At 57.8% G+C, this 21,027-nt stretch overlaps 1 protein-coding gene across 2 annotated transcripts; it reads right to left on the reverse strand.

Annotated features, from left to right (window-relative positions):
* Positions 1-266: 266 nt before the first annotated feature.
* LOC112274277 (uncharacterized) lies at positions 267-19,989 on the reverse strand. 2 transcript variants are annotated; one of them, XM_024503600.3, is made up of 4 exons: positions 19,787-19,989; positions 18,274-18,509; positions 17,132-17,954; positions 267-16,821 (listed from the first exon to the last, which is right to left on the reverse strand). In XM_024503600.3, exons 2-4 carry the CDS (start codon positions 18,460-18,462, stop codon positions 977-979), a joined length of 16,857 nt encoding a protein of 5,618 aa, XP_024359368.2. In that variant the 5' UTR covers positions 18,463-18,509; positions 19,787-19,989; the 3' UTR covers positions 267-976. The 2 variants fall into 2 exon arrangements, with proteins under 2 accessions (XP_024359368.2, XP_024359367.2); XM_024503599.3 differs by having other exon boundaries at positions 18,274-19,989.
* Between the last annotated feature and the right edge of the window lie 1,038 nt (positions 19,990-21,027).

Genomic DNA, 21,027 nt, shown 5'->3' on the forward strand with positions numbered 1-21,027 from the left:
AACTAGGAACTATATGATAACATTCTATAGCATGTTATCTAACTAAGAACTATATAATAACATTCTATAGCATGTCAAATACGCATCTAACTTACATGATACATATCTAACTTGCAAAAAAAAGTTTCTTATATGTACACCATATGTCTAACTTGTATCACAAGTCACCAATATATGCCACACAAATTTGACAATCCAATGCTGCCAACAACTAGATAGCCCATTGCTTCTACAAAACAATATTCACTGACAAATAATACAATTGATAGAATCAAATTAACAATTTTCTTTACATTGGCAAATGATTACAGTATTGCGCAGATAGGGCTTAACAATTACATACTGAAATAAGATGTGCCCTGACAGCAAGAAATACCTATTCCTCAAGGTAACTGGACAGGAGTAACATTTGGACAATGTGAGGAACCCCAGACGTCTCTGCGGCGTTACACGAGGAACTTGGGCCAAAAAATGTCAGCTAGAACTCAAAAGCTTCGCAAATACTAAAAAGTATTCCATGGATAGAACAGTGATAATTTCTGATCCGAACAGTATACACTGAGGTCACTCGGCAGCACCTAGTCGGAAAGCGGCGCAATCCGGGAGACTGTAAGCACGTGAAAATCCAAGCCTTGTGAGCTCTTCCAAGTGCATCCGCAATATACTTTACCGTAACCTTGACTAAAAAGGACCAGTTTCTCGCCACTGTATAGTGAACGCCTTACTCAAAGACGGGTTGGAGATTAATTCTCACAACCCAACACTTCAAGTACAGACGTAGTGAAAGCTGCAGAATAATAAACATCCAAACTTTGCCTGCCAATGGTCGAAAGTCAGGGCATCAAATGCAATCTGCGATTCCTGCTGACGTTCTATGTGAGTGACCAAGGATCTCCAAAACAGTAACGATATCCGGGTGTTCGTCCCCTAAATGCGGAAAACTCTGGCAGATGAGCCTCATCACACACTTGGCCATTTACTCAACATCCTTGAGTCCATCAGTACCTGTAAACTCCAGAAGTGCATCATCGACTGCTCCAGTGGCACCACTCTCGGAAAAAACCAAATCGCCTGCAACACCAGAATCAGCAGAATTTTGCAACTTCTTCATGGCCTCAACTAATAAATCAACATTCGAGGTCAACACCGGTGCTTCAGCCTCCAGGGCTGCATCCTCCGTCACAAGCGGCCTTCCGTCTACTACCTCTGACACGGCAGCTGTCTCCTTTGCTTCCTCCTTAACAGGGCCACCAGCCTCCTCAACCTTGGCCTCCTCCGGGGCAGGTGCAGCAGTTTCCTCCTCATCCAAATCGGCACTTGCGGCAGTCACCTCCGGCTCAGCCAAAACTTCTGGTATCATCTCTGGTATCGCATCAGCTCTCGCCATCGGGATCTCCACCTCACGCGGCTCCACCGCAGGGACCGCCTCCTCAGCGACCATCTCGGGTGCAGCCTCGGCTTCCTTCACCTCCTCCGCCACTGAGGCCTCTGGCTCTGCAGCCTCAGGCACAACCTCTGCCTCCTTCGCTCCCTCCACAGGAGCAGTGACCTCCTCAGTCTTGGCCTCCTCTTCCACTGCAGGGGCCTCTTCAACCATAGCCTCCTCCGCCTTGGGGGCCAACTCGTCCACGACCGGTGCGGGGGCAGCGTCACCCCCAACCTCGGCACTGGCGGCCACCACCTCCGGCTCAGCCACGACTTCTGGTCCCGCCTCTGATACAGTCACTGGAACCGCCTCATCGCTCGCGACCGACGGCTCCACCTCGCGCAACTCCACATCAGGGGCAGCCTCTTCAACGACCAACAAAGGCGCAGTCTCGGTCTCATTCATCTCCTTAGCAACGGTAGCCTCGAGTGCCTCGGATGCAGCAGCCTCCACCACTGCGGCCTCTGGCTGTACATCCTCAGGCACGACCTTGGCCTCCTTCGATTCCTCCACAACAGGGGCAGAGACCTCCTCATCCTTGGCCTCCGTCACAGGTGCGGGGGCAGCGCCGTCCCCAATCTCGGCACTAGCGCCCATAGCCTCTGGCTCAGCCACGACTTCTGGTACCGCTTCTGATACAGCCTCTGGTAACGCCTCCTCGCTAGCGACCGGAAGTTCTACCTCGCGAGACTCCACATCAAGGGACGCCTCCTCAACAACCACCTTGGGCGAAGCCTCGGCTTCCTTCACCTCTTCAGCCACGGCCGCCTCGGGTTCAGCAGCCTCCGCGCCAACCTCGGACTCCATCACTTCCACCACCACTGGGGCAGCGCCCTCCTCAAACTTAGCCTCCTCTTCCACTGCAGGAGCCTCTTCTACAACACCCTCCTTAAAGAACTCCACCTCCGATACGGGTGCGGGGACAGCCTCCGCCTCCACCTCGGCACTAGCGACCACTTCTGGCTCAGAACCGACTTCAAGTACCGCATCTGGAAACGCGTCAGCGCTCGCCCCAGGAAGCTCCACCTCGCGCGACTCCACCTCAGGGACCGCCTCAACAACGATCACCTCCTTCGCCACCTCAGCCACGCCTGCCTCAGATGCCTCCGATGTTCCAACCTCCGCCACTGGGGCCTCTGGAACCGCAGCCTCCGGCACAACCTCGGCAACCTTCGCATCCTCCACCACTGCGGCAGCAGCTTCCTCAGCATTGGCCTCCTCATCAACAGCTGGGACCTCCTCACCCTCCGGGATCTCCTCCGCTACAGGTCCGGGGGCAGCCTCCTCCTCAACCTCGGCACTCTCGAGCACTGCCTCCGGCTCACCCACAACTTCTGGTACCGCCTCATCGCTCGCAATCGGCAGCTCCACTTCGCGCGACTCCACTTCAGGAGCCGCTTCCTCAGTCACGCTTGCATCGGGTGCCTCCGGTGCAGCAACCTCTGCCACTGGAGCCTCTGGCGCAACCTCGGCATCCTTTGCCTCCTCCACCACTGGAGCAGCAGCCTCCTCACCATTGGCCTCCTCATCAACAGCGGGGACCTCTTCGACCAGAGCCTCCTCACCCTTCGGGGTGTCCTCCGCTACAGGTGCGGGGGCAGCCTCCTGCTCAACCTCGGCACTCTCGAACACTGCCTCCGGCTCACCCACAACTTCTGGTACCGCCTCATCGCTCGCAATCGACAGCTCCACTTCGCCCGACTCCACCTCAGGAGCCGCCTCCTCAGTCACGCTTGCATTCGATGCCTCCAGTGCAGAAACCTTCACCATTGGGGCCTCTGGCTCTCCAGCCTCTGGCACAATCTCGGCATCCTTCGAATCCTCCACCACTGAGAAAGCAGCCTCCACAGCATTGGCCTCCTCATCAACAGCGGAGACCTCTTCGACCAGAGCCTTCTCAACCTTCGGGGTCTCCTCCGCTACAGGTGCGGGGGCAGCCTCCTCCTCAACCTCGGCACTCTCGAGCACTGCCTCCGGCTCACCCACAACTTCTGGTACCGCCTCATCGCTCGCAATCGGCAGCTCCACTTCGCGCGACTCCACTTCAGGAGCCGCTTCCTCAGTCACGCTTGCATCGGGTGCCTCCGGTGCAGCAACCTCTGCCACTGGAGCCTCTGGCGCAACCTCGGCATCCTTTGCCTCCTCTACCACTGGAGCAGCAGCCTCCTCACCATTGGCCTCCTCATCAACAGCGGGGACCTCTTCGACCAGAGCCTCCTCACCCTTCGGGGTATCCTCCGCTACAGGTGCGGGGGCAGCCTCCTGCTCAACCTCGGCACTCTCGAACACTGCCTCCGACTCACCCACAACTTCTGGTACCGCCTCATCGCTCGCAATCGGCAGCTCCACTTCGCGCGACTCCACCTCAGGAGCCGCCTCCACAGTCACGCTTGCATTCGATGCCTCCAGTGCAGAAACCTCCACCATTGGGGCCTCTGGCTCTGCAGCCTCTGGCACAATCTCGGCATCCTTCGAATCCTCCACCACTGAGAAAGCAGCCTCCACAGCATTGGCCTCCTCATCAACAGCGGAGACCTCTTCGACCAGAGCCTCCTCAACCATCGGGGTCTCCTCCGCTACAGGTGCGGGGGCAGCCTCCTCCTCAACCTCGGCACTCTCGAGCACTGCCTCCGGCTCACCCACAACTTCTGGTACCGCCTCATCGCTCGCAATCGGCAGCTCCACTTCGCGCGACTCCACTTCAGGAGCCGCTTCCTCAGTCACGCTTGCATCGGGTGCCTCCGGTGCAGCAACCTCTGCCACTGGAGCCTCTGGCGCAACCTCGGCATCCTTTGCCTCCTCCACCACTGGAGCAGCAGCCTCCTCACCATTGGCCTCCTCATCAACAGCGGGGACCTCTTCGACCAGAGCCTCCTCACCCTTCCGGGTGTCCTCCGCTACAGGTGCGGGGGCAGCCTCCTGCTCGACCTCGGCACTCTCGAACACTGCCTCCGACTCACCCACAACTTCTGGTACCGCCTCATCGCTCGCAATCGGCAGCTCCACTTCGCGCGAATCCACCTCAGGAGCCGCCTCCTCAGTCACGCTTGCATTCGATGCCTCCAGTGCAGAAACCTCCACCATTGGGGCCTCTGGCTCTGCAGCCTCTGGCACAATCTCGGCATCCTTCGAATCCTCCACCACTGAGAAAGCAGCCTCCACAGCATTGGCCTCCTCATCAACAGCGGGGACCTCTTCGACCAGAGCCTCCTCAACCTTCGGGGTCTCCTCCGCTACAGGTGCGGGGGCAGCCTCCTCCTCAACCTCCGCACTCTCGAGCACTGCCTCCGGCTCACCCACAACTTCTGGTACCGCCTCATCGCTCGCAATCGGCAGCTCCACTTCGCGCGACTCCACTTCAGGAGCCGCTTCCTCAGTCACGCTTGCATCGGGTGCCTCCGGTGCAGCAACCTCTGCCACTGGAGCCTCTGGCGCAACCTCGGCATCCTTTGCCTCCTCCACCACTGGAGCAGCAGCCTCCTCACCATTGGCCTCCTCATCAACAGCGGGGACCTCTTCGACCAGAGCCTCCTCACCCTTCGGGGTGTCCTCCGCTACAGGTGCGGGGGCAGCCTCCTGCTCAACCTCGGCACTCTCGAACACTGCCTCCGGCTCACCCACAACTTCTGGTACCGCCTCATCGCTCGCAATCGACAGCTCCACTTCGCCCGACTCCACCTCAGGAGCCGCCTCCTCAGTCACGCTTGCATTCGATGCCTCCAGTGCAGAAACCTTCACCATTGGGGCCTCTGGCTCTCCAGCCTCTGGCACAATCTCGGCATCCTTCGAATCCTCCACCACTGAGGAAGCAGCCTCCACAGCATTGGCCTCCTCATCAACAGCGGAGACCTCTTCGACCAGAGCCTTCTCAACCTTCGGGGTCTCCTCCGCTACAGGTGCGGGGGCAGCCTCCTCCTCAACCTCGGCACTCTCGAGCACTGCCTCCGGCTCACCCACAACTTCTGGTACCGCCTCATCGCTCGCAATCGGCAGCTCCACTTCGCGCGACTCCACTTCAGGAGCCGCTTCCTCAGTCACGCTTGCATCGGGTGCCTCCGGTGCAGCAACCTCTGCCACTGGAGCCTCTGGCGCAACCTCGGCATCCTTTGCCTCCTCTACCACTGGAGCAGCAGCCTCCTCACCATTGGCCTCCTCATCAACAGCGGGGACCTCTTCGACCAGAGCCTCCTCACCCTTCGGGGTATCCTCCGCTACAGGTGCGGGGGCAGCCTCCTGCTCAACCTCGGCACTCTCGAACACTGCCTCCGACTCACCCACAACTTCTGGTACCGCCTCATCGCTCGCAATCGGCAGCTCCACTTCACGCGACTCCACCTCAGGAGCCGCCTCCAAAGTCACGCTTGCATTCGATGCCTCCAGTGCAGAAACCTCCACCATTGGGGCCTCTGGCTCTGCAGCCTCTGGCACAATCTCGGCATCCTTCGAATCCTCCACCACTGAGAAAGCAGCCTCCACAGCATTGGCCTCCTCATCAACAGCGGAGACCTCTTCGACCAGAGCCTCCTCAACCATCGGGGTCTCCTCCGCTACAGGTGCGGGGGCAGCCTCCTCCTCAACCTCGGCACTCTCGAGCACTGCCTCCGGCTCACCCACAACTTCTGGTACCGCCTCATCGCTCGCAATCGGCAGCTCCACTTCGCGCGACTCCACTTCAGGAGCCGCTTCCTCAGTCACGCTTGCATCGGGTGCCTCCGGTGCAGCAACCTCTGCCACTGGAGCCTCTGGCGCAACCTCGGCATCCTTTGCCTCCTCCACCACTGGAGCAGCAGCCTCCTCACCATTGGCCTCCTCATCAACAGCGGGGACCTCTTCGACCAGAGCCTCCTCACCCTTCCGGGTGTCCTCCGCTACAGCTGCGGGGGCAGCCTCCTGCTCGACCTCGGCACTCTCGAACACTGCCTCCGACTCACCCACAACTTCTGGTACCGCCTCATCGCTCGCAATCGGCAGCTCCACTTCGCGCGAATCCACCTCAGGAGCCGCCTCCTCAGTCACGCTTGCATTCGATGCCTCCAGTGCAGAAACCTCCACCATTGGGGCCTCTGGCTCTGCAGCCTCTGGCACAATCTCGGCATCCTTCGAATCCTCCACCACTGAGAAAGCAGCCTCCACAGCATTGGCCTCCTCATCAACAGCGGGGACCTCTTCGACCAGAGCCTCCTCAACCTTCGGGGTCTCCTCCGCTACAGGTGCGGGGGCAGCCTCCTCCTCAACCTCCGCACTCTCGAGCACTGCCTCCGGCTCACCCACAACTTCTGGTACCGCCTCATCGCTCGCAATCGGCAGCTCCACTTCGCGCGACTCCACTTCAGGAGCCGCTTCCTCAGTCACGCTTGCATCGGGTGCCTCCGGTGCAGCAACCTCTGCCACTGGAGCCTCTGGCGCAACCTCGGCATCCTTTGCCTCCTCCACCACTGGAGCAGCAGCCTCCTCACCATTGGCCTCCTCATCAACAGCGGGGACCTCTTCGACCAGAGCCTCCTCACCCTTCGGGGTGTCCTCCGCTACAGGTGCGGGGGCAGCCTCCTGCTCAACCTCGGCACTCTCGAACACTGCCTCCGACTCACCCACAACTTCTGGTACCGCCTCATCGCTCGCAATCGACAGCTCCACTTCGCCCGACTCCACCTCAGGAGCCGCCTCCTCAGTCACGCTTGCATTCGATGCCTCCAGTGCAGAAACCTTCACCATTGGGGCCTCTGGCTCTCCAGCCTCTGGCACAATCTCGGCATCCTTCGAATCCTCCACCACTGAGGAAGCAGCCTCCACAGCATTGGCCTCCTCATCAACAGCGGAGACCTCTTCGACCAGAGCCTTCTCAACCTTCGGGGTCTCCTCCGCTACAGGTGCGGGGGCAGCCTCCTCCTCAACCTCCGCACTCTCGAGCACTGCCTCCGGCTCACCCACAACTTCTGGTACCGCCTCATCGCTCGCAATCGGCAGCTCCACTTCGCGCGACTCCACTTCAGGAGCCGCTTCCTCAGTCACGCTTGCATCGGGTGCCTCCGGTGCAGCAACCTCTGCCACTGGAGCCTCTGGCGCAACCTCGGCATCCTTTGCCTCCTCCACCACTGGAGCAGCAGCCTCCTCACCATTGGCCTCCTCATCAACAGCGGGGACCTCTTCGACCAGAGCCTCCTCACCCTTCGGGGTATCCTCCGCTACAGGTGCGGGGGCAGCCTCCTGCTCAACCTCGGCACTCTCGAACACTGCCTCCGACTCACCCACAACTTCTGGTACCGCCTCATCGCTCGCAATCGGCAGCTCCACTTCGCGCGACTCCACCTCAGGAGCCGCCTCCAAAGTCACGCTTGCATTCGATGCCTCCAGTGCAGAAACCTCCACCATTGGGGCCTCTGGCTCTGCAGCCTCTGGCACAATCTCGGCATCCTTCGAATCCTCCACCACTGAGAAAGCAGCCTCCACAGCATTGGCCTCCTCATCAACAGCGGAGACCTCTTCGACCAGAGCCTCCTCAACCATCGGGGTCTCCTCCGCTACAGGTGCGGGGGCAGCCTCCTCCTCAACCTCGGCACTCTCGAGCACTGCCTCCGGCTCACCCACAACTTCTGGTACCGCCTCATCGCTCGCAATCGGCAGCTCCACTTCGCGCGACTCCACTTCAGGAGCCGCTTCCTCAGTCACGCTTGCATCGGGTGCCTCCGGTGCAGCAACCTCTGCCACTGGAGCCTCTGGCGCAACCTCGGCATCCTTTGCCTCCTCCACCACTGGAGCAGCAGCCTCCTCACCATTGGCCTCCTCATCAACAGCGGGGACCTCTTCGACCAGAGCCTCCTCACCCTTCCGGGTGTCCTCCGCTACAGGTGCGGGGGCAGCCTCCTGCTCGACCTCGGCACTCTCGAACACTGCCTCCGACTCACCCACAACTTCTGGTACCGCCTCATCGCTCGCAATTGGCAGCTCCACTTCGCGCGACTCCACCTCAGGAGCCGCCTCCAAAGTCACGCTTGCATTCGATGCCTCCAGTGCAGAAACCTCCACCATTGGGGCCTCTGGCTCTGCAGCCTCTGGCACAATCTCGGCATCCTTCGAATCCTCCACCACTGAGAAAGCAGCCTCCACAGCATTGGCCTCCTCATCAACAGCGGGGACCTCTTCGACCAGAGCCTCCTCAACCTTCGGGGTCTCCTCCGCTACAGGTGCGGGGGCATCCTCCTCCTCAACCTCCGCACTCTCGAGCACTGCCTCCGGCTCACCCACAACTTCTGGTACCGCCTCATCGCTCGCAATCGGCAGCTCCACTTCGCGCGACTCCACTTCAGGAGCCGCTTCCTCAGTCACGCTTGCATCGGGTGCCTCCGGTGCAGCAACCTCTGCCACTGGAGGCTCTGGCGCAACCTCGGCATCCTTTGCCTCCTCACCCACTGGAGCAGCAGCCTCCTCATCATTGGCCTCCTCATCAACAGCGGGGACCTCTTCGACCAGAGCCTCCTCAACCTTCGGGGTCTCCTCCGCTACAGGTGCGGGGGCAGCCTCCTCCTCAACCTCCGCACTCTCGAGCACTGCCTCCGGCTCACCCACAACTTCTGGTACCGCCTCATCGCTCGCAATCGGCAGCTCCACTTCGCGCGACTCCACTTCAGGAGCCGCTTCCTCAGTCACGCTTGCATCGGGTGCCTCCGGTGCAGCAACCTCTGCCACTGGAGCCTCTGGCGCAACCTCGGCATCCTTTGCCTCCTCCACCACTGGAGCAGCAGCCTCCTCACCATTGGCCTCCTCATCAACAGCGGGGACCTCTTCGACCAGAGCCTCCTCACCCTTCGGGGTGTCCTCCGCTACAGGTGCGGGGGCAGCCTCCTGCTCAACCTCGGCACTCTCGAACACTGCCTCCGACTCACCCACAACTTCTGGTACCGCCTCATCGCTCGCAATCGGCAGCTCCACTTCGCGCGACTCCACCTCAGGAGCCGCCTCCAAAGTCACGCTTGCATTCGATGCCTCCAGTGCAGAAACCTCCACCATTGGGGCCTCTGGCTCTGCAGCCTCTGGCACAATCTCGGCATCCTTCGAATCCTCCACCACTGAGAAAGCAGCCTCCACAGCATTGGCCTCCTCATCAACAGCGGGGACCTCTTCGACCAGAGCCTCCTCAACCTTCGGGGTCTCCTCCGCTACAGGTGCGGGGGCAGCCTCCTGCTCAACCTCGGCACTCTCGAGCACTGCCTCCGGCTCACCCACAACTTCTGGTACCGCCTCATCGCTCACAATCGGCAGCTCCACTTCGGGCGACTCCACTTCAGGAGTCGCTTCCTCAGTCACGCTTGCATCGGGTGCCTCCGGTGCAGCAACCTCTGCCACTGCAGCCTCTGGCACAATCTCGGCATCCTTCGAATGCTCCACCACTGAGGCAGCAGACTCCACAGCATTGGCCTCAACATCAACAGCTGGGACTTCTTCGAGAAGAGCCTCCTTAACCTTCGGGGACTCCTCCGCTACAGGTGCGGGGGCAGCCTCCTCCTCAACCTCGGCACTCTCGAGCACTGCCTCTGGCTCACCCACAACTTCTGGTACCGCCTCATCGCTCGGAATCGGCAGCTCCACCTCGCGCGACTCCATTTCAGGACCCGCCTCCTCAGTCACGCTTGCATCGGGTTCCTCCGGTGCAACAACCTCTGCCACTGGAGCCTCTGGCACAACCTCGGCATCCTTCGCATCCTCCACCACTGGGGCAGCAGCGTCCTCAGCATTGCCCTCCTCATCAACAGCGGGGATCTCTTCGACCAGAGCCTCCTCACCCTTCGAGGACTCCTCCGTTACAGGTCCGGGGGCAGCCTCCTCCTCAACCTCAGCACTCCCGAGCAATGCCTCCGCCTCACCCACTTCTGGTACCGCCTCATCGCTCGCAATCGGCAGCTCCACTTCGCGCGACTCCACCTCAGGAGCCGCCTCCTCAGTCACGCTTGCATTCAATGCCTCCAGTGTACAAACCTCTGCCACTGGGGCCTCTGGCTCTCCAGCCTCTGGCACAACCTCGGCATCCTTCGCATCCTCCACCACTGGGGCAGCAGCCTCCTCAGCATTGCCCTCCTCATCAACAGCAAGGACCTCTTCGACCAGAGCCTCCTCACCCTTCGGGGTCTCCTCCGCTACAGATGCGGGGGCAGCCTCCTCCTCAACCTCGGCACTCTCGAACACTGCCTCCGGCTCACCCACAACTTCTGGTACCGCCTCATCGCTCGCAATCGGCAGCTCCACTTCGCGCGACTCCACCTCAGGAGCCGCCTCCTCAGTCACGCTTGCATCGGGTGCCTCCGGTGCAGCAACCTCTGCCACTGGAGCCTCTGGCACAACCTCGGCATCCTTCGCATCCTCCACCACTGGGGCAGCAGCCTCCACAGCATTGGCCTCCACACCAAAAGCGGGGACCTCTTCGACCAGAGCCTCCTCACCCTTCGGGATCTCCTCCGCTACAGGTCCGGGGGCAGCCTCCTCCTCAACCTCGGCACTCTCGAGCACTGCCTCCGGCTCACCCAAAACTTCTGGTACCGCCTCATCGCTCGCAATCGGCAGCTCCACTTCGCGCAACTCCACCTCAGGAGCCGCCTCCTCAGTCACGCTTGCATCGGGTGCCTCCGGTGCAGCAACCTCTGCCACTGGAGCCTCTGGCACAATCTCGGCATCCTTCGCTTCCTCCACCACTGGGGCAGCAGCCTCCTCAGCATTGCCCTCCTCATCAACAGCGGGGACCACTTCGAGCAGAGCCTCCTTACCCTTCGGGGTATCCTCCGCTACAGGTCCGGGGGCAGCCTCTTGCTCAACCTCGGCACTCTCGAACAATGCCTCCGGCTCACCCACAACTTCTGGTACCGCCTCATCGCTCGCAATCGGCAGCTCCACTTCGCGCGACTCCACCTCAGGAGCCGCCTCCTCAGTCACACTTGCGTCGGGTGCCTCCGGTGCAGCAACCTCTGCCACTGGAGCCTCTGGCACAACCTCGGCATCCTTCGCTTCCTCCACCACTGGGGCAGCAGCTTCCTCAGCATTGGCCTCCTCATCCACAGCGGGGACCTCTTCGACCAGAGCCTCCTCGGCCTTCGGGGTCTTCTCCGCTACAGGTGCGGGGGCAGCCTCCTCCTCAACCTCGGCACTCTTGAGCATTGCCTCCGGCTCAGCCACAACTTTTGGTACCACCTCTGATACAGTCTCGGGTACCGCCTCATCGCTCGCAATCGGCAGATCAACTTCGCGCGACTCCACCTCATGAGCAATCTCCTCCGGGGCCACCTCAGGGGCACCGTCGGCCTCAACCTCCTCAGCCGCGGCTGCCTCGGGTGCAGCAGCCTCTGCCACTCGGGCCTCTGACTCTGCAGCCTCAGGCACAACCTCAACCTCCTTCACTTCCTCCACCACAGGGGCAACGGCATCCTCAGCCTTCGCGTCCTCATCCACAGCGGGGGCCTCTTTGACCACAGCCTCCTTGGCCTTGGTGGTCTCCTCCTCCGCTACGGGTGCGGGGGCAGCCTCCTCCTCAACCGCGGCACTCGCGAACACCACCTCCGGCTCAGCCACCACTTCTGGTCCCGCCTCTAATACAGTCTCCGGTACCGCCTCATCGCTCGCAATCGGCAGCTCCACCTCGCGCGACTCCACCTCAGGGGCCGCCACATCAGCGAACACCTCGGACGCAGCCTCGGGTTCAGCAGCCTCCGCCACTGGGGCAGCGGGCTCCTCAGCTTTGGTCTCTTCAACCACTGCTGGGGCCACTTCGACGAGAGCCTCCTCGGGTTTGGGGACCTCCGCCTCCGCCACAGGTGCGGGGGCAGCTTCCTCTTCAGCCTCGGCACTTGCGGCAGCCACCTCAGGCTCCGCCACGACTTCTGGTACCGCCTCTGGTAACGCCTCAACGCTCGCGGTCGACAACTCCTCCTCGCGTGACTCCACCGCAGGGATCGCCACCTCCGTGACCAACTCGGGGGCAGACTCGGCCTCCATCACCTCCTCAGCCACGGCTGCCTCGGGAACCTGTGGCTCTGCAGTCTCCGGCAGGACCTCGGCCTCCTTCGCTTCCTCTTCAACAGGGACAGAGGCCTCATCCTCAACTTCGGTACTAACGGCAGCCACCTCCGGCTCAGCCACGACTTCTGGTACCACCTCTGGTACGTCCTCTGATTCCGCCTCTTGTACAGCCTCAGCGCTCGCGGTCGGCAGCTCTACCTCGCGCGACTCCACCGCAGGTGGCACCTCCTCAGCGACCACCTCGGGGGCAGCCTCAGCCCTTTTCACCTCCTCATCCACGGCTGCCTCGGGTGCCTCTGGCTCTGCAGCCTCCAGCACGACCTCGACATCCTTCACTTCCTCCTCGACAGGGGTAGCGGCCACCTTAGCCTTTTCCTCCTCAACCACTGCGGGGTCCTCTTCGACCACAACGTCCTCGGCATTAGGAGCCCCTACCTCCGCCACAAGTGCGGGGGTATCGTCGTCCTCAACCTCGGCAGTAGCCGCCGCCACTTCCGGCTCAGCCACGATTTCTGATACAGCCTCTGGTACCGGCTTATCACTCGTGATCGGCAGCTCTACCTCGCGTGTCTCCATATCAGGGGCCGCATCCTCTGGTACCACCTCCGAGGCATCATCTGCCTCCGTCAACCCCTCATTTATGGCCGGCGCTGCCTTAGGAGCAGAAGCCTCCGCTTCAGGCGCCTCCACTTCTACTGCCTTTGGCACGGCATCAACCTCAGGCTCTGGTGCATTTAGCTCTTCAACAGGAGTGGAGCTAGCTAGCTCCTCCACCTCCGGGGCCGGCTCTCCAACAACCACCTCTGGTGCAGCCTCAGTCTCTTTCTCCTCCTCAACCACGGCAGCCTCGGGCGCCTCGGGTGCAGCAGCCTCCGCCTCAAGGGGATCTGCTGCTGCCTCCCGCACGGCCTCGACCTCCTCCACTTCGTCAACAGGAACAGCCGTCTCCTCAGCCTTCGCCGATTCTACGGTAGGATCGGCTTGAACCGCTGCTTCCTCAGGCTTAGAGGTCTCTTCCTCCACAAAGGCTACAGGGGCAGGCTCACCTTCAGCATCTGCACTTGATGATACCACCTCGGATTCAGTGTTGTCTTTTGCCCCGGCCTCTCTTGAAGTCTCTGTGCTCGGTACAGGCAGCTCCACTTCGCGCGTCTCGACCTCGGGGGTCGCCTCCTCAGAAGCCACCTCCGGAGCACCCTTTACCTCCTGCGCCTCCTCATCCACTGCAGCCTCCGGTGCATCGAGTGCAGCAACGTCCGCGAGGGAAGCCTCTAGCTCCCTACCGTCTGGTGCAGCCTTGACCTCCTCCACGTACCTTCTCCACGTATCTTCTGGTCGAACAGAATCAGCCGCCTCCTCAGGCTTGACCTCCTCCAAAGCCGAAGCCTCTTCAGCCTTCAGGGCCTCCTCCGCCACGGATGCAGGAGGAGCTACATCATCTGACACCACCTCCGACAACGCCTCAGTGCTCGCCATGGGCAGCTCCACCTCCTGAGTCTCCACTTCAGGCGTCGGCTCCTCAGGTACTACCTCCGGAACATCCTCTACTTCCTTCATCTCCTCAACCACGCCTGCCTCGGGCTCCGGCACGGGGGCCTCTGGCTCTGCAGCCTCCCCCACAACCTGGGCCTCCTTAGCTTCCTCCTCCAAAGGGGCAGCAGCATCCTTAGCCTTAACCTCATCAACCACTGCGGGAGCCTCCTTGACGACAGGCTCCTCGGCCTTGGGAGCCTCCTCCTCTGTCACGGGTGCGGAGGTTGGGAGGACAGGCTCCACGGCCTCCTCCTCAACCTCGGCAATTGCGGCCGCCACATCTGGCTCAGCGACGACTTCTGGTGCCACCTCTGGTACAGCCTCTGATACCGCCTCAGCACTCTCGGTCGGAAGCTCCACCTCGCGCGACTCCACCGCAGAGGCCGCCTCCTCAGCAACCACCTCGGGGGCAGCCTCATACTCCCTCACGTCTTCATCCACAGCTGTGTCGGGTGCAGCAGCCTCTGCAACGGGAGTCTCCGTCTCTGCGGCTTCCGCCACGACCTCAGCCTCCTTAGAATCCTCCTGGACAGAAGCAGCAGCCACCTCGGTCTCGGCCTCCTCGACTGTGGGAGCCTCTTCGGCCACGGCTTCCTCGGTCTTCGGGTTCTCTACCTCCGCTACGGGTGCGGGGCCAGCTTTCTCCTCAGCATCGGCACTTGCGGCCGCCACCTCCGGCTCGGCCACGACTTCTGGTATCACCTCTGTTGCAGCCTCAGGGATCGCGGTCGGTAGCTCCACTTCGCGCGATTCCAACGCCGGGGCCGCCTCCTCAGCGACCACCTCAGGCGCAGCCTCGGCCTCCTTCACCTCCTCATCGACGACTGCCTCCGGTGCCTCTGGCTCTGCAGCCTCCGCCACGACCTCGGCCTCCTTAGCTTCCTCCTCAACTGCAGCAGCGGCCTCCTCAACAACTGCGGGGACCTCTTCGACCACAGCCTCCTCGGCCTTGGGGACCTCCTCCTCCGTCACGGGTGCAGGGGAAGCCTCCTCAACCTCGACACTTGTGGCCGTCGCCTCCGGCTCATCCACGACTTCTGGTACCGCCTCAGCGCTCGCGGTTGGCAGCTCCGCGTCGCGTGACTCCACCGCAGGGGCCACCTCCTCAGTGACCAACTCGGGGGCAGCCTTGGCCTTCTTCACCTCCTCATCCACCGCTGCCTCGGGGGCCTCTGGCTCTGCAGCTTCCGGCACGACCTCGGCCTCCTTGGCTTCCTCCTCCACAGGGGCAGGAGCCTCCTCAGCCTTGGTCTCCTCCACTGCGAGGGACCCTTCGACCACAGCCTCCTCGACCTTGGGGATCTTCTCCTCCAACACAGGTGCGGGGGCAGCCTCCTCCTCAACCTCTGGACTTGCAGCCGCCACCACAGATTCAGCCACGACTTCTGGTACCGCCTCAGAACTTACGGTCGGAAGCTCCACCTCGCGCGACTCCACCGCAGGGGCCGCCTCCTCAGCGACCACCTCGTCAACCGCGGTTGCCTCCGGTGCAACAGCCTCCGGCACGACCTCGGCCTCCTCAGCCTTACCCTCCCCAACCAATGCAGGGGCCTCTTCGACCACAGCCTCCTCAGCCTTGGGGACCTGCTCCTCCAGCACGGGTGCAGGGGTAGCCTTCTCCTCAACTGCGGCGCTTGCGGCCGCTACCTCCGGCTCAGCCACGACTCCTGGTACCGCCTCAGCAGTCGCGGTCGGTAGCTCCACCTCGCGTGTCTCCACCTTAGGGGTTGCCTCCTCAAGAAGCACCTCCGAGGCAGCCTCTGTCTCAACCACCACTGCAGGCTCGACTGAGTCTGGTGCAGCAGATTCCGCTACGGAGGCCTCTGGTACGGCCTCCACCTCCTGAACTTCTTCAACAGCAACAGCCACTTCCTCAGCCGTGGCCTGGTGCACTGCTGGAGCCTCTTCAGGCTTGGGAGTCTCCGCCACGGATGCGAGAGAAGCCTCCTTCTCAACCTCGGCACTTGCGGCCGACAGCTCCGGCTCAGCCGCATCTTCTGATACCTTCTCTGGTACCGCCTGAGCGGTCGACATCGGCAGCTCCACCTCGCGCGTCTCCACCCCAGCGGCCGCTTCTGCCTCCTTTACCTCTTCAACTACGGTAGTCTTGGGTGCCTCGGGTGCAGCAGCCTCCGGCACGACCTCAGCCTCCTTTGTTACCTCCTCGGCAGGGGTAGCGGCCTCCTCAGCCTTGGCCTCCTCCACTAGCAGAGACGCTTCAGACTGCAATAAAGGTGGTATTAGGGGAAAATCCTGACTAGAAGTGTGCTCTGCTAGTAATGCCCTGTCTTCAACCACTGAGCTCTCAGGTTCTGCAGCGGAGGCATCTTCATGTACTTCCACGGCTACTGGTGATTCCTTGTGTTCCGAAGAATGTTCGGTCACGGGTAAGAGAAGTTCAACATTCCTATCCTGTACAGTGGAAACATCTTCTTCTAGACCATGTGCTTCAACACTTTTGTGCTCTGTAACCTCAGCACGGGGTGCATCACGCACTGTGGGGCTGTCATCAGCTTTTGATGATGAAGGGAGCTCATTTACTGAAATGGTCGGATCAGGAACAACAGTGTCAAGGCCTGGCTCTTGAAAACCTCCTGCTTTCGGACTTTCTTCTGTTCCCAAAAATACATAATCTCCGCCTTCACCATTCAATGATCGCGTCTCAATTTCATCAGATTGATCACTGCCCATTGATTTCACAGTATCTGCTTCTTCGTCGGGAGTTAGTGGAAGTTCAGAAGCCTTGGTTATGAAATCTGCGATTGATACTCCTGGTGTACTTGAGGAGACTTCAAGAGGCTCCTCTCTCGACTGCAGAAGTCCTCTCTCATTCATTTGCGGTAGTGACTCCATTTTCGTACTCCCTGTGACAAGCAGACTGATTACAACATAACAAAGATAACATGGACCAAGATTTAATGCACCGTCTATAAGATGGCTGATTCACCCTAAAAAATCCTCATTTTGATGCGTGTTCAAAGAGGACGACGAAAAGCACACTTCAAAGTATCCTCTAGGTAGAATTCACACCAGCGTCATGTAATGCATAATTGCACTCTCCCGTGAACCCAGAAATATCATACTGTTAAGGAAATACGGGTAGATCACTCTTTTCACACGCGCTATATTAAGGACAGGAACACCTCACAAGTACGAATAGAAAATAAAGCTTACCTTCGGCAGAAGGTACATCCAACCTGGTGTCGCTGATATTAGGCTTGGGCACCGAGACCCATTCTGGACCTAACCCTTTTGACTGATGCACTGGGGAGACCATCTCCCAGTTTTCACCTAACGTCTCCTTGGATGCTTCTGCTCCTGGAGTTTGGTAGGACTTTGGCTCCTCCTGGGCAGCAACATTTCCCTCAGCAACCAATCTTTTGTCTCCTTTCCTTAATCCACTTCCTCCTGAAAGCTGTTCCTCATCTATTGCTTTACTAACAGGAGCAATTGGCTTTTCCTCAACGCGCCCACCAGGTGCTGTAAAACTACTGCTGGTTTTCAAAGATCTAACTTCCAGTGGTGAAGTGCTTGATGCAGCAATACTATGTCTTTTCCTCAAACCACCGCTGCTTGGTCCGGCACCGCTAATTGCAGAAAGGGTAGGTCCTCCCCTAGCCAAAAATTCATCATTGACATTGCTAACCGGACGTTGGGTTGAAATAACAGGATCGGGCGAATTCGCACCAGCCTTCGAATGCTGAAGGGACATTGGCACTCCAACTAAACGAGCAGGAGAGGCCATATACTGTGGGAGATCCTCTGATCCGCTGAGATACACGGTGTCAGGGCTTCGTGCTCCACTCGAGAAAGACCGAGCAGGGCTAACATTTGCTGTGTTGTAGACACTTGGCATCTCAGATGAAGATGCTCCCGTATCCCTCCGTCCAGATTCCGATGCAGGATAATCCAAGCCTTCTTGATCAAAGGTGACATTTGTATCAATGCCATCGTCGTCGTCGATATTCTCAACAATTGAAGCTGGAGAGGACTCTTTCTGGAAAAAAGAGGCCAGAAAATACATACAATTGTTATGGCCGCTTCTGTCCGCATTAAGATCACTAGAACTCAGATTAAGATTTTAGAGGCCACAGCGTCACGTATCGCTGATAACAATGTTACTCACCACAATCAGTACACACAACCACTCCGCCATTGGAATAAATAAAAGACTAAGAGAATCTAGATGTTGACATCCAAAGCTCAGCTATTTAGAATTTACTCAATTACAACACGCAGCAGCCTGCACTAGAAGTTTCAGATCGTCATTATGCTAGAAAAACGCAACTTAACAGAATGCAGGGACAGACATGAACCTTGGGAATCAGAGGCACCAGGGTTGTAGAATCGGATTCGGCGGCCTTTGTCTTCGAAAAGCTTGGCCTGGAAGCTGATGTTGACGACTTAACAGGAGGTTTATCAGGTCTCGCAGCAGGAATCCTTGGAGTTCTCGTGGAGCTCGCACTCTGCTCTCTACTCGCACACTTTCCTCCTCCTTTTCCCATCTTTCTAAGACAGATCTCACAAAGTAAAAACTTGGACAAACAACTTTCTGTCCCCACAAAGATTCAGAGAATCAGATAACTAACAGTGACTTACTTTCCACAACGGAGATATGGAGACAGACAGCAAGGGCTGCTACACGAACTAGGACCAGCAAAGCAATTCTTGGGTCCAACTAGCAATCACACAGTTCCATTCAGACTTTGAAAGAAAATTGCTGGTACACAGTACGAATCAAAATAAGTTTACTAGAGAACTCTTAGTCTGTGGACAGCTGCGAAACTGCAACCAAATGCGTGCACACCGATTTAATCGCAAAGCTACTATGCCGCAGAATCAGACCGAAAGTAACAAGAGGGTAGGACACATTTTGTGCCGGAAAGATCTGGAATCAACGAAGATCGAACCTGAAACACTAGACCAATATACGAGAGACTGAACTCGATTGAGAAAAGTGAACTCTGTTCCACTGCAAAGTAAAGTGGCTGGATGGACTAGGACCAAAAGACCTAGTGTAGTGTCCGCGCAAGGCACGCTAAAAGGACTATTTAAAATCGTTAAACTATGATCGAAGTAATTAGAGGTACAACAAGAACAAAACAAAATAAAAAGGGGGGGAGGGGGGGACAAATAAAATACACTTTTAAAAAATCAAAACGACTGGAATGTTCCAGATGGAGCACCGATTCGGCAGAGTATTAACTCACAAAAGTAAAGAAAAACTAGGACTCTTAACCCTTTTCAGCTGCTTCCCTGGTCCCGCGAAAATTTGTCTGTGGAACTGTAACATTTAGAACGAGAATACAAGTAAAAACTAACCGGGAAGTGGTGTTAACTAGCCTGCTACAAATGCGACACGATGTATTGCATCGGATAGGCTAAATTATTCAAAGACGTTATTAAAAGAAGGCGACGCAAAACAAGTCCTCCAAATACTGCGATCTATGAGTTTAATCAAGCTTCTTGCGTTGATAAAAGAGCAAGCACGCCTCGTGATGCAGTGCACAAACCGAAATCACACCTAATCGAGCAAACCTAAGTTGCGCTCTGCACTTGAAATCTGAAAACCAGCTTCGTATTTCTAACACGATTCCGAAAATCTAGAGACCACGGAACCAAGTCCTGGCTGCAGCGTGCACAGTAGAAAAAGTAAGGGCTAACGCACACACAATCCTTCACAAGAATCCTCACAACTCCACGCACAATGTAATCTTCCAATCCTAACCAGATTTCTCCCCGCCAATCTAGACGACCAACACAAGTACAAACACAAACGGCGGAAGCGCCGATACAAGTTTGGCCGAAATACTGAAGATGTAAAAAGACCTCTCTTCGGTGGCTTGCGCGGATCCTCCCCTGCTCACAACAAGAGAAACTCTGCAACCCAGGAGAACAGACGGATTCGAGACGAGCCCCCCGCGCCCTATCAACAGAGGTGAAGAGAGAGAGGAAAAAAATGAGGTGGGCTCATTGGAACTCCAACTCATACACGGATCCCGAGCACTCGCGGTCTGTGGCTATAGCAATGGAAAATTTGCAACGCTGGAAGGTACACTTCTACCGCCGGCTGGTTCGGTATGACTACGATGACGAGGTCGCCACGAAGGATTCGGGCAACCATTCGAACCCTTCTCTGGTCTCTCATTTACTCTCTCTTTTACTCTCTTTTTTACTCTCCGTTGTGTGTGTGCGTGTAAATGTGTGTCTTTTCCTTCCGGATTACGGCTCTTTCTTCTTCATCTTCTTCGCTCCCTCCTCCTCGTTTGCACACTCATTGCTCACCCATCGAGAATGAATGAATGAATGAATGAACGCTTCCACCGTGAAACAAACGAGAATGGAAGTAACTCTCACCTGCGAATTGAGTGTGTGTACTCCAAAAAAACACACATCGAAATTATTGATGAGCTTGTTTCCTTCCACGTCAAATCCATGGCCTTGGGAGTGAGTCAACCATTGCATTTTGCAAGGCTTTGTGGGTTCACACCTCTTCGATAGAATTTTTAGGGCATAGCTTCGTGATTTCCACCGAGCTGGCTGTTGCATGTGTTGTCACAGGTGGCTTCATTGGTACACCCAGTTCTTATTGATTTCTGTGCATTTTTGGTTGTCTCCCAAATCTTCTTTTTGGAGTTTGCTGCACTAGCCCTCTGTAGCCATCCTTAGATACTTTGTTGGGAGTACCCAAGAAACCAGTCAAATTCAAACACTTAGCTCATGTCCTTGAGAATTGCTCTCCTCGGTTCTTGTGGCATGATATACCATCTCAATCACTCGTTTTTAATAAAAAAAATAAAAGTAAAATAACGCTTTGCAATGGATGGTTGGGTCTGGATTAATTCGTGTCTTAGCTACTCTCCACCTGGGTGATTACAATATCAACACTATGGTGATTGAATCAGCATAAGTGTGACAGTAACTGCTGTTGTTTCAAATATACAAGTTATTAACCAGGTGATTTACTGAGTCCACTAGATGCATTAGTTCCATGTAGAAGAGGCCGTGGAGAAAAACAAGATCTAGTGAGACAAATAGTTTTTCAAGGGTGAAATGCACCTATTTGGTAT

The sequence above is a fragment of the Physcomitrium patens genome, chromosome 21 (genome assembly GCF_059467195.1).
Source record: "Physcomitrium patens ecotype Gransden chromosome 21, ASM5946719v1, whole genome shotgun sequence".
NCBI lineage: Eukaryota > Viridiplantae > Streptophyta > Bryopsida > Funariales > Funariaceae > Physcomitrium > Physcomitrium patens.